Source organism: Oryzias melastigma, linkage group LG6, assembly GCF_002922805.2.
Source record: "Oryzias melastigma strain HK-1 linkage group LG6, ASM292280v2, whole genome shotgun sequence".
NCBI classification, from domain to species: domain Eukaryota; kingdom Metazoa; phylum Chordata; class Actinopteri; order Beloniformes; family Adrianichthyidae; genus Oryzias; species Oryzias melastigma.
The window spans coordinates 29,206,939-29,219,743 of NC_050517.1; the positions used below are offsets into that span (position 1 = coordinate 29,206,939).

The 12,805-nt window shown below is 45.6% G+C and overlaps 2 protein-coding genes across 6 annotated transcripts in view; one reads left to right on the forward strand and one right to left on the reverse strand.

Annotated features, from left to right (window-relative positions):
* Positions 1-8,310, reverse strand: lrrc56 (leucine rich repeat containing 56). 4 transcript variants are annotated; one of them, XM_036212522.1, is made up of 13 exons: positions 7,995-8,310; positions 6,642-7,024; positions 6,439-6,526; positions 6,234-6,294; positions 5,902-5,998; positions 3,607-3,804; positions 3,346-3,484; positions 3,119-3,283; positions 2,970-3,037; positions 2,783-2,892; positions 2,588-2,712; positions 2,325-2,508; positions 1-219 (listed from the first exon to the last, which is right to left on the reverse strand). In XM_036212522.1, the coding sequence occupies exons 2-13, from the start codon at positions 6,783-6,785 to the stop codon at positions 63-65; spliced, it is 1,536 nt and encodes a 511-aa protein (XP_036068415.1). In that variant the 5' UTR covers positions 6,786-7,024; positions 7,995-8,310; the 3' UTR covers positions 1-62. The 4 variants fall into 4 exon arrangements, with proteins under 4 accessions (XP_036068415.1, XP_024136627.1, XP_024136626.1 ...); XM_024280859.2 differs by lacking the exon at positions 6,642-7,024 and having other exon boundaries at positions 6,439-6,523; positions 7,992-8,309; XM_024280858.2 differs by lacking the exon at positions 6,642-7,024 and having other exon boundaries at positions 7,995-8,308.
* Positions 8,311-8,667: 357 nt separating this feature from the next.
* The window catches only part of hrasa (HRas proto-oncogene, GTPase a), a 5,388-nt gene continuing 1,250 nt past the window's right edge, over positions 8,668-12,805 (forward strand). The window contains exons 1-3 of one of the 2 annotated variants that reach the window (XM_024280865.2): positions 8,668-8,990; positions 10,702-10,827; positions 11,716-11,894. In XM_024280865.2, coding sequence (XP_024136633.1) covers positions 10,717-10,827; positions 11,716-11,894 — 290 coding nt within the window. In that variant the 5' untranslated portion in view covers positions 8,668-8,990; positions 10,702-10,716. The remainder of the gene's footprint in view (positions 8,991-10,701; positions 10,828-11,715; positions 11,895-12,805) is intronic. The other variant, XM_024280864.2, reaches the window with a different exon arrangement.

Genomic DNA, 12,805 nt, shown 5'->3' on the forward strand with positions numbered 1-12,805 from the left:
TGTCGTTGAATAAATCCTGAGTTTATTTCAGCATGGGGGGAGGGTGTAAAAACTTGGAAAAGTCACTGGGATTTCAAGCTCCCTCTGCAGGACTGCAGCTGATGCTTCTGTGGTGGGGTCTGCAGTAGCACTGGTGCGGTGTGAGGTCGGGACATTGCTGGTCTCCTGAAGATATTGGACATCTTGTTGCTTTGAACAACGGATGTGTCCAAAGTCTCTCTGAAACAGAGAACATTCCTCTTTAGATGAAGGATGAAGACCCCAGAATTCATGTGTACGTTTGGTGATGAACTTTAGAGCTCTGAGAGCTAGAAGGATGAAAACGAGAAACAAAACTTGACAGGAGTTTGTCATTTCATTTAACCCTTATTTATCCAGGGAGGACAGATTAAGAAAAAAAAATCTACAGAAGTTCCATCAAGAGTGGAGATATTGGGAGGATTTGAAGGAAACATTTTTTTCACTGTCTGGGGAGGGGCTGACCGAATAAAGGACTGTGTCATCAGCATAGAGGTGGATGGAGGGGGATTAACAGAGTCAAAGGCTTTAGCAAAATAAATAAGAATGGCAGCACTCTGCAATTAAGCGTCTAAGATAAAGGTGATGTCATTTAGAATTTTAGGAGTTGCTGTTGCACACCCATAACCAGTTCTGAAACCTGATTGGACAGGAGATAAGGTATTGTGACCATCCAGGTAACGTATAAATTGATTATTTATAAAGTCTTTCTAAAACCTTGGCAACCCAGCCAAAAAATGTGGGCCCTAAATGGGTTTGTCCGGAGTTTCCGTGGTGGCTCCACCTGTTTGACCACATTGACTTAAGTGGACACTCAGTAGGTAGGCTCGCTATGCTACTAAGTCGCCTGGTGGACAGCGGAGCTCGCTATGGCAGAGCTCACTACAATGGTACAGCAGAGCTCGCTAGCTCAATGCAGAGGGGCTGGCTAGCATGCTAGAGTAGAGCTTGCTAGCATGCTACAGTGGAGCTCACTAGCATGCTTCAGAGGAGCTCGCTAACTCCCTACGGTGGAGCTTGATAGCATGCTACAGTTAAGCTTGCTAGCATGCTGCAATAAAGCTCGCTTCAACAGAGCTCGCTAGCATGCTACAGAAGACATCACTTGCTCAATATAGAGGAGGTCGCTAGCCTGTGCTAGCAGAGCTTGCTAGCTCAATAAAATGGAGCATGCTAGCTTGCTGTAGAGGTGTAAGCTAGCATGCTGCAATGAAGCTCACTTCAACAGAGCTCGCTAGCATGCTACAGAAGAGATCACTAGCTCAATACAGAGGAGCTTGCTAGCTTTCTATAGCAGAGCTCGTTACCTCAATAAAATGGAGCACGCTAGCTCACTATAGAGGAGTAGGCTAGCATGCTGTAATGAAGCTTGCTTCAACGGAGCTCGCTTACATGCTACACCAGACCCTGCTACCTCAGTACAAAGAGGCTCGCTAGCTTGCAACTGCAGAGCTCACTAGTTCAATACAACAGAGCACGCTAGCTTGCTGTAGAGGAGCTCGCTAGCTTGCTACAGCGGAGCTTGATAATATTCTACAGTCTAGCTCACTAGCATGTTTCAATGGAGCTGGCTTCAACCTAGCTTGCTAGCATGCTACAGAGGAGCTCGCTACAGCGGAGCTCGATAATATGCTACAGTGGAGCTCACTAGCATGCTACAGGAGAGATCACTACCATACAGAGGAGCTTGCTAGCATGCTACATTCTAGCTCACTAGCTTGCTACAGCAGAGCTTGCTAGTATACCGTCCACCGGGGGTTGTCTATCAGAGCGAGTTAACCCACTGAGACCTCACTTTAGTCAATGTGGGCAAACATAGGTGAGGTCACCACGGAAACTGCGGACAAACCCAATCGGGCTCACATTTTCTGCCCACTTTTAAACCATACTGGGCCCACTTGGCTTTGCTGGCTAGGAAGACCAGGAAGAAAGGAGATAGGTCTGTAACATTTGGGCAAGATGTGTCAAACATACTGCCCCTTGGTCTTATCAGGCCCGTCTGATGGTTTAATCCAGCCCATTCATGAAGAGAAAAAGATATAAGGTTGTTCAAAATAAAGCAATTTTCTTCCACATTACTGTGGTGAGTTTTGGTTATTTAAAGAAATGATTGTAATGTGCATTTTATCTTTTCTTTGCTTTTCTCTTTCTTTTGTTAAGCAGTTCTTTTCTCCACTAACTTCATATCAATTTTGCTTTAAAAGTAATCATTTAAAACATAAATACAATATCTCAAAACCTGTCAGACCATTTAATGAGCTGAACATATAAAATAAACCTTGTCCAGTCCAAGGAACTCCTCCTACCCTGAGTTGGCTCTTCGTATTGGGGGTGGGTGGGGTCTATGAACACACTGAAGGCCTGCCATGGTCTGCACTTCCCTGTTGATGGGGGAAAGATGCTCTGACGTGGCCTGGATGGGACGTAGACGGCGCACACGGACACCTGCAGGAGCTTTGGGAGCCGGACTTGTGTCACGCTGACGCAAATCTGAAAATGAGAGAGAAAACATAATTAAATTTTTACGTAAATATCAGCAAACCTGCAGATGGACTGTCCCAAACCTGACCTGGTGAGGAACACCGATCAGAAGAATGTGCTGCGTCAGGATTCTGGCTGCTCCAGTCTATGTCCGCTCCTTCTTCATATTTTAGAGTTTGAGGTGACCTTCCTTTCTGGATGGCCTGAAGACGTCTGATGGATGAAAGTGTGACGTTCAGAGAAAGAAGAAGCTTCAAACATCTGTGAGGCTTTCTGCAGAAACCTGCTGTGCTGCACCCTCCAAGCCCGCAGCTCAGAGAGCACATCTGCAGAGTCCAGGGTGTCTTCAGGTTGATGGATGTCCAGGTGGAGCATGGATCGGGTGGGAGCCGACTACGTCAAGGAGAAACAGGACGCGAACAGTCATGTCTTCTCCCACCGAGGGGGGATATGCTCTGTGGGATACTCACCCCTAATCTTTCTCTGTTGGCTCGAACAGCCTTCACCGGGTTTCCACAGAACAACACACTGTTGGATCCTGACAAATGAAAGAGGGAGGAAAGGGTTGAGGCCTGTTGGTGGCGCTGTTCAGCAGGAATGGCTCAGAGAAATGGCTCACTGTGCAAAAGGATGCTGGAATCTAGGTGCTCTGCTGCCGGTCTGCTTTCTGAAAAACCATAACTGGATCTATTGGATGGTTGGGAGCCTCCTGATGGGGTGACGGCAGAGGAGCTGGGAGAAGAGTCCCCAGATGAATGGTGATAGGCTCCACCCACATTATCACCTGCACACAATCAGAGCATGTGAGAAGCATCCTATCTAAGATGGGATTACATGTGGACAAACCTTCATTGCTGGATCTAAACTCATTTCCAGGAACGTCAGAGATTTCTGTTGTCATTCTGTCCTCCACCTTCACATTGTCCAGGTAACGCACCTGAGGGAGGAGCTCCTGCACCGAAGCCCTGTAGCTGTAATCCGCCACCTGCAGAGGAGAAAGGTTTTTAAACAAAAAGAAAATCCAAAAATCACAATAATATGACAGAAAGTTGCACCAAAGATGAGACACTGCTTCTGTTTGATCAACACAAACAAAACAAGGCATACCTGAGGGCAGGTGGCGTCAGGGCGAATACACACAGGGTTTCCCCTCAGGGTTAGAGTCTGGAGTTTGACGCACGAACTCAGACACTGAACATCAACCAAATTATCCACTTCATTTCCTTCCAGATCCAGAAGCTGCAGCTTTTTCAGAAAGCTGACATGAAGCAGGTCAGACAGGCAGTTAAAGGCCACATGAAGCTCCTGAAAAGATCAAAAATAAGAAAACTTTACTGCAGATCAACTAATGCTCCTTAACAACTTTTATTGACATTGTAATGTATTTATGACTTCTTTTTGCTTCATTTCTGGTTTTAAATCCACCTGTATGGTGACCCTGAGAGCCATGAAAGGGTTAAGTGCATTACTATTTTTAGAACTGGAGAAAATTTATCTAATAAACATTTTAAAAGTAAAACCTCTGTGACAGAAACCTACAATACCTTTGCTATAAAGAATTACATCATTTTTGCCCGGTAATTTTTACCCAATATGAAATACCCAATAAAAAGTATTTCTGATTAAAAATAGTTCAAAGTATGACGGCACATGATAAATTAGAGTAGTTGTTTTTTATTTTTAACGGTGGTTTATATAACAAAATGGAAAAATACATGGGAAGAACCTAAAAACAGGCTTGAAAATTGCTGAAAAATTAGGAATTTGAGAAGCAAAAAATCCTAAAAAGAAAATAAATGATGATACTGGAGACTTGGCCTTTGGTCCACCCATTCCTGGGACATGTGAGACCTTACTCAGGGATGACATTCAGAAAAATGCAACTTTTTGAACATCATGTGAATACTTTTGCTCCGGTGAAAATCACCCAGCGATAGTGATCTAGGGTTAAAGATGTTTATTACGCAGCCCTGACCTTCAACCGCATCACTTTTTGACGTTTCAGGTGTCCCCAACTTGTCGTATTTTGACGTGCTGGCTGTTCCTAAAATCATGGGTCCACAACCCTCAGTATGCAGTACCACATGTAAACTGGTCCTAGGGATGCAGCCAGTAATGGTACCTTAACCCAGTACTGGTACCCTACCTGGCACCGGACGCGGTTCCAGACCTGAACCAGTACCAGACTTAGTATTGGACTCGAACCGGTACCGGGTTAGAAAGAAGGTGTTCAGACCCTCCCCTCTAAGTGCACACTTCATTATGAAGGTTGGGATCCTACTCCTGGGTTACGGCTTGAGGTCAAGGATGTTAGTCAGGGCCCCTGGGGTTAAGGTTTGTGTCTCTCAAAGGGGAAGGTTTTAATCAAGGAATCCAATAAATGTGAGGAGAGCCAAATTAAGGTTAGAGCCTTCCTTCGCGGTTAGAATATAAGTTTTGGGGTCATGGGGATATTTTGGGGTTGTTACCATTGATTTTGTTCCAGGGTGAAAAGAGCAGTTGTTCACTCAGGCCATGTGGGTGAAGTGTGTTTAATTTAGTGATCCAGTTTCATTCAGCTCTCTGTCTCTGAGCCTGGGTCCAGTGTGGGTTGCACCACACCATCACCATCCTGTTCTTTTGTATCTGGAAGTCCCACAGGATCTTTGCTCTCTCATTCTCTACCACTTTCGGAGCAGTTTCCTATTTTGTCTTTGGGGTTTCTAGTCCATATTCTGTACACACGTTTCTGTTTATTATTCCAGCTACTTGGTTGTGGCGCTCCATGTATGCTTTCCTGCCCAGCATCTTACACCCTGCGGGTATGTGATATATTCTTTCCTCTTTGCACAGCCTACACCTTGGGTCTTGTCTGATGTAGTAGATCTGAGCCTCTATCGCTCTGGTGCTCAGGGCTTGTTCTTGTGCTGCCAGGATGAGCGCTTCTGTGCTGTCCTGCAGGCCAGCCCTCTCTAGCCATTGGTGGTACATCCCATGCAGGTGCTTGTCATCCGATAAAGCTCTGTCCTCCAGCATCGCATCCTCTGTTCTCCATTGTCTGAGACACTCACTGAGCTCACTGTCAGTATTCATACATCTTGGATGTTTCATCCTGGATAGTGGCTTCACCCCACTATTTATCTGCCTTCTTCTCTCTGGTAATCCCAGGAAGAAGATGTCAAACCTGACGTCAGAAGTCAGGGGGAAGCATGATGATGAGGGCTAGAAGCCGGGAACGCATCGCACCCATCTTAAAAGGATTTAAAGTTAATTTTTAATTAATTAAAAGTTGATTTTTAAAGGTTTTTAGATCAGTTTGACTCTCATCTTTATTAAATGAAAACAAAAGTTTGAAGTATCAACATCAGCGAACAGAATCAATGCCAATTTATTGGATATTAGCAAAAATCCAAAATCATCCACCTTAAGAGAAGGAAAAGAAGAAATGCCATCAAGGTCCTGGAGACCACATCTAGACATCCACAACATCTCCAGGTTACAGAAGTTTGAGCCCAGGTCCCTGAAGAGACACAAACAGCAGACATGGAGGAAGGAGTTACAAAAAACTGGAATTATGGGAAATTACAAGAAGTCATGGAGTCTTGCTTCTGACTGTCTCCATGGCCCATGAAGTTCTCCTCACAGATTTAGCAGTTTGGTTCTCCAGAAATAGGGATTTGTGGTTTTTTTGTGTGGACTTTAGGAAATAATCTTTTCAAGGACAAACATGGACAACTGGGAGTTTGGTGGCTCACCTGACCGATGTGATCTTGCTGTTGTTCAGTCTGAGCTCCCTTAATCTGGGCAAGGAGGCACCTGCAAGAGAACAGTATTTCTCCATTCTGTTCTGTGATTGTTGAACTATTTCACCGTTAAATTACTTGTCCTTGCCGTAAATTCTGAGGATGAGGGATTTAAGTGTCATCTTCATTGGGATTATCGGATACAAGCAAAGCTTACCAACATTTTCCAGGAGGTTCTGTTGAGTGTCCACACAGAGTTCAAGGGAAGTCACATGACAAAGGTCCCCAGTCCCACAGAGCAGGCCCTGGGGGGGACAAAATGACCCACCCCCACATTTGTTATAAGGCTAGGCATCAGGTATCTCATTTTCAATCATGGGATAACTTTTTTTTTACCCCACCCAAACCCCAGACACGAACCGGGGAGACCCGTCCCACGCTCCAGGCCACCACCCGCCCACCCAGCATGAGGTCTAGCAGAGTGCGAGGCAGGGGCCGCCCACCCAGGAGGAGGACGCTAAAGAGAATGGGGTAAACATCGACCAGGCCCCCCACTGTGTGCATTTTGAAGAGGCCCAGTGTCTGAAGGCAAGAACCAGAACCTGCACCACAGGGACAAGGACACCTCCAGGCTCAGATGTGATGTGCTCCACAGCTCATGGTCTTTCCAGAGAAATTCCCGAAAGACAGCACCCAAGGGAGACCCAAGGGTAACTGCTGAGGGCCCGGTTTCCCCCACCAGGGATGAGGTACGAGACAGAAGATCAGAGGTCCCACCTTTCTTGTGTAATGTGCTTGTGTTTCTTTAAGTAGAAAAAAGAGGACTGTAATTTTCATCATAGTTATACCTCAACAATAAGAGACAAAATGAGAAGAATCACAATGTCTGATTTTTAAAGGATTTATTTGTAAATTATGGTGGAATTAAGTATTTGGATAATAACAAAGTTCAACTCAACACTTTGTTGTATACCCTTTGGTGGCAACGCAAACATTTTCTATTGGTCTTCACAAGGTTTTCACAAACTGTTGCTGGTATTTTGGTCCATTCCTTCATGCAGATCTCCTCTAGAGCAGAGATGTTTTGTGGGCAACACGGACTTTCAACTCCATCCAAATATTTTCTATGGGATTGAGATCTGGAGACTAGCTAGGACACTTCAGGACCTTGAAATACTTCTTCATCTGACCATAGGACATTCTCCCAATTCTCTTCTGATTGATTTTTTCTCACCACGCTGCTTAGCTATTGTAGATTCAGTCTTCTCAGCCTGGTGCAGGTCAACAAATTTGTTTTTTGGTGTCCTTAGAAAGCTCTTTGGTCTTAGTCATAGTGGAGTTTGGAGTGGAGATACTGTTAGAGGTTGTGGACAGGTGTCTTTTACATAGATAACTTGGTCAAACAGGTGCAGTTAATACAGGTAAAGAGGGGAGGACAGAGAATCCTCTTGCAGAAGAAGTTACAGGTGAGAGGCAGAAATCCTGTTTATTTGTAGGTGACCAAATACGTATTTTTCACCATCATTTACAAATAAATTATTTAAAAATCAGACAGAGTGATTTTCTGGTTTTTGTTATTATCATTTTGTCCCTCATAGTTGAGGTATGGCAATTACATGCCTCTCTTATCGTTTTAAGTGGGAGAACTTGCACAATTAGTGGCTGACTGAATACTTTTTTTTTTTTTGCCTCACTGTATATCTGTTCATGCGTACATTCAGACAGGTGAATAAGGAGGCCTCACGCGCGCGCCTGTCACGCCAATTGACTCACCTGCCTCCGCGCGGGCTCGATGCTGGGTGAATGCCCCGCATCAAGCTGCAGGACCCCCGAAGTTCCGGACCGAACTTCCCGGACGGCGCGTTCCCGACAGCCGCCGGAAGCGGACATCAGTTCGCTGTTCGCTCCCACTGACTGCGGCGGCTGCAGGGACCGAGGGCCGGCCAGGAGAAGCTTCCGGCTGATCCACAGCAGGACGACGGGAAAGTTTATTTAAAAACGAACCACCGGCTCCATGGAGACAGTCGCGGTGCTTAATGGGAAATGTAGTGTAAACACATTTCCATTTTCTTGAGTTTTTGGTTCAAATCTGATCGATTTTTTAAAGCAAAAAAAAAAAAAAAAAGTAAATTTGACAAGAGTAAATTACCCCCTTCCCCCATGTTGTTATTTCTGATAATCTTAATAACACACTCATTTAAAATTGTAAGTTTAACAAAAATCTAACATTTTGTACAAACAGTTGCCTAAATTCAGTGACATCAGATTGTTAAACATTTAAATGCAGACCGGGTCCCAGCATGCACCGCTGCTGCCTTCACTGACTCTCTGTGCTAAATGATTGTTTTATTCTCTGTTTATTGACTTATTTGTTTTAGTTGATGAATTTTTGTCGTTCTCATTATTTTTTTTGATGATTTTTTTCTTTTTTCTTTGTCGTGTTTAAATTACCGGCAGTTCTTTTGGGTTTTGTTTGGTCAAAGTCTCTTTCTGAACCGGGACACCGGTTCTGATTATTTAGAGTTATCACAAACGCGTCATTAGCGCGGCGTGTGTCGTTGCCTGATTTCCGGGCAGACCCTGAACGCAGCAGCAGCGTGTTTTCGGAGCTGGGCGTGGGGGCTCCCGCTCTGCTGACCGTGGAGGCTCGGTGCTCGGCGTGCGGGGCAGCGCTGCTCTGGCGGGAAACCAAAGACCCGGGGGCGGCGGGAAACCGGGAACGCGGAGCGGAAGGATCGTCTCTTCGAGCGGGAAACGCCGTTGTCGTCGGTAAGCGGACCTCCCCCCGCGGGTTCGCGTCTTTGTGGGGCAGCCTCGCTGCTGGAGGGGGGGGGGCTTCGGCTCCAGCGTTAGCTTGATGCCGTCACGCCTGCAGTCGCGCTGCGGGGTGTTGGTTTTGCGTGAACGTTGCGGTTCTGCTGCCGAACGAAGCTTCTACCGCAGCGGCTCCGAGGCCGCCGGTACCGGCGCCGCTGACGGTGCGGGCTCCTCCGGGAGACGCCCCAACCGGCGGAGCGGAAGTCCCAGTTCCAGAGGAAAAAGATGAAAGAGATCAAAGGGAAGTTGGTGGGGTCCAGTTTATTTTATATTTTTATTTTATTTATTTATTTTCCAATCTCCAAGTCGTTTCAGTGTTAAAAAAACATCTAAAAGTCCAGATTTATTATGAAACGTTTTATTTCCAGCCGCAGATTTATCACCAAATCTGATGAACTTCAGAGAAAAAACCGTTTCATCTGAATACTGAAACTGGGTTTTTGCAGAATGGTGAAACGGGGTTTGGGTTTCAGGAGAATTCTGAAACGGCTTTTGAAGAGAACTCTAAAATGGATTTTCAGGAGAACACTGAAACGGGTTTTGAAGAGAACTCTGAAACGGCTTTTAGCACAACACTAAAACAGAGTTTCAGCAGGACTCCAAAAAGAGTTTTCAGCACAACACTGAAACCTGCTTTAGAATTCTGCTAAAGCCGGTTTCAGCAGAATTCTGACACTAGCTTCAGCAGAACGGGTTTATGGCAGAACTCTTTAACAGGTTCCAGCACATCACTGAAACGGGTTTTCAGATCAGCCTTTAGCTTCAGGAAAGTTCCGCTTTCCTCAAGAACCACACGGACCATCCGGACCCTGAAGCTTCACTGCTTTACGACAGTCCATCCTCCCGTGTGTGGGGGGGTCAGCTGGCCTGCTGCAGACTCCACCGCCTCCCTCTGCCAAACGTGGGAGGCTGGAATAGTGAAACTTTACCTGATGGGGTCTGTTTGGGGGTAGTGTCTGTGACAGCCCCCCCCCAATGGAAGCTTGTTGTTGTTGTCTTTTAGAGGGATGACGTGATTGCAGGGTGTGTGGGTCAGCATGGCAGCATCTGACCCCTCCCTGGAGGAGGGCCGGCCTCCATCATGAAGCAGCTCTCATCGCCACTCCTCTATAGATTTTCTAAAACCATTTCTGGTCTTTAATGGCGAGTAACGAGCACGCCGCGGGATCTCCGCTTCCGTATGTGACACATCGACAGGAAACATTAAATATGATCATTCCTGATTGCGTGTGTTCGGGGCGGAGGCTTAGATACTCCATGACTGTTGGAATTTCAAAATAAGACGTTCCTCTTCAGACGGGAGGTGCTAACCAGAAATGCTGACTCGGGACTCTCCTCCTCCTAGAGGTGGGGGGGTTCGAGTCCTCACAGGTCTATGGTTCCAAGTGATTGAGACCACACAGAACCTGCAGGTTCCGAGCATGTCTCACCAGATTGTTTTGTGTTCTGGAGACTCGTCTTCACGTCAGAGGTGATCTCTGAAGCCATCACATGACCTGCATTTGGGTTATGCCGCCATCCTGAATGGAGCTCATCATCTGGGTCAGCAGAAAGTGCATCATGAGGCGGTCCGGTTGATGCTGGGGAGACTGCGGCTTACCTGTGTGGCGTGATGATGCGTTTGTGACCTCATCATGACCTGCACCTGTTTGATCTCCCACAGCGGTGAGCAGCAGACATGACGGAGTACAAGCTGGTGGTGGTCGGAGCTGGAGGCGTGGGGAAGAGCGCGCTCACCATCCAGCTCATCCAGAACCACTTCGTCGACGAATACGACCCAACTATAGAGGTACGAGTCTCCGCCCCTTCGCCGTCAGGCTCGGGAACCCGAGGATATCTGTCCCTGCCGTCAGTAGGACTCCCATGATTGGTCGACTAATCGACTATTAAGATAGTCAACGACTAATTTAACAGTTGATTGTTTTAGGCTAATTTGGAGTTTAGCTAATATTTCAGCTGCATGCTAGCTATTTTGTCTAATTAAGTCTTTTTTATAGTTTTTAGGCAATTTTGGACTCTAGCTAATATTTTAGCTACATGCTAGTTATTTTGGCTAACTTAGTATTTTTATTTTGTTTTTTAGGCTATTTTGGAGTTTGGCTAATATTTCAGCTACATGCTAGTTGTTTTGGCTAACAGTTTTTTTTCAAATTTTTTAGGCTAATTTGGCATTTAACTGATATTAGCTTCAACAAGTTCAGCTATCAACGTCAGCGTTTTCAGCTATCAATTTCAGCATCTTTAGCTATCAGGGCTAGCGTCTTCAGAGCCCAAATTCAGCTTACAGCATTTACACGAGCATTATTACAATTAATGCTATATATCTAGTTTTTAGTTAGTTTAAAGCTAATGATGGTTAAGATGTGTGCTTTACATCCAGTTTGCACATGACCTGATTAGTCGACGATTAAAATAATCGTTTGTGGAAGCCTTTCCAATCAGGAGACGGTAGTTTCTGGGCGCTCAGACGTTTTTTTTTTACTGAACATCCTAATTATAACGCCGGCTCACAAACTAAACTAACATGACCGCTCCCCCCTCGCTCCCTCAGGACAATGTCCTTTTGTGCGGCTGCATTCCTGTGCTCTCACAAAGTGGGCTGCCATGTTTTCACGGCGGCAGGTTGCTTCGTTCGCTCGCCGTCCCTCTGAACGTCACCTGTTTGCCGTTTCTGAAGGACTCCTACCGGAAGCAGGTGGTGATCGATGGGGAGACGTGCCTACTGGACATCCTGGACACCGCAGGTCAGGAGGAGTACAGCGCCATGCGGGACCAGTACATGCGGACGGGGGAGGGCTTCCTCTGCGTCTTCGCCATCAACAACACCAAGTCGTTTGAGGACATCCATCAGTACAGGTGTGTTTGAAAAGTTATGCTGATTGACCACCTTGATTGCTGAGGACCACTGGACTGAGTGACCACGCCCCCTTGACATTCCAAACAGGAAGTACCCAAAATCCTGTAGACTTTTATAGAGAAATAAACAGTCATACTATTGGTCAGAATAACCATTCTTTCTCCAATACCTTTTTAACATCTTATCGATAGTCCTGATATCATGATATATTTTCTGTAGTTCAAGTTATAAACTGACCATTCAGGCGCCTCAGTAAAAGTAGGTGGAGCCTACTGGCCCCAACATCCAACGTTTCCGCTTTCAAGTGGTAGAGGTGTGGCCTTCAAACAAGCTTACTCCTGATTGGTGAGAGTGGTTACCATAGAGACGCTGACTCGGACCAATCACTGCTCACTGATGTGGTCTGGCTCCAACATGGCGGCGTCCGTGTAGTGAGAACTTGACGAATGTAGTTTTCTAGGACATAGGCTATGTCCGAATTCCCACCCTAATCCCTAACCGCTAAAAAACTACTAAAAAACTATTACTATGAAAAAAAACAAAAACAGACAGGAATATTATTCTGGAATAAATTAGCTTAAACCTTAAAAAACTTTCAATATTTTATTCTCCATAAAAATATATTTTGTCAAAATTATACAAGTTAGAAATAAGCCCAAGAAAACATCAGGCCATTTATAACAATAAGATAAAATGATCTGGAGGGCCGGATAGAATTACCCGGAGGGCCGGATCCGGCCCCTGGGCCTTGACTCTGACAATTGTAATATAGTGAGTAGGAGGAATTCAAACGTGCCGCTTTTCTCCTTCAAAAATTCCATTGATCATGTTAACGATTGAGAAGTTCCATCAAATCAAAGAACATGAACACCGGAGCTCCTGTTTCAAAGGGTCAATCTTCTTTTATAAA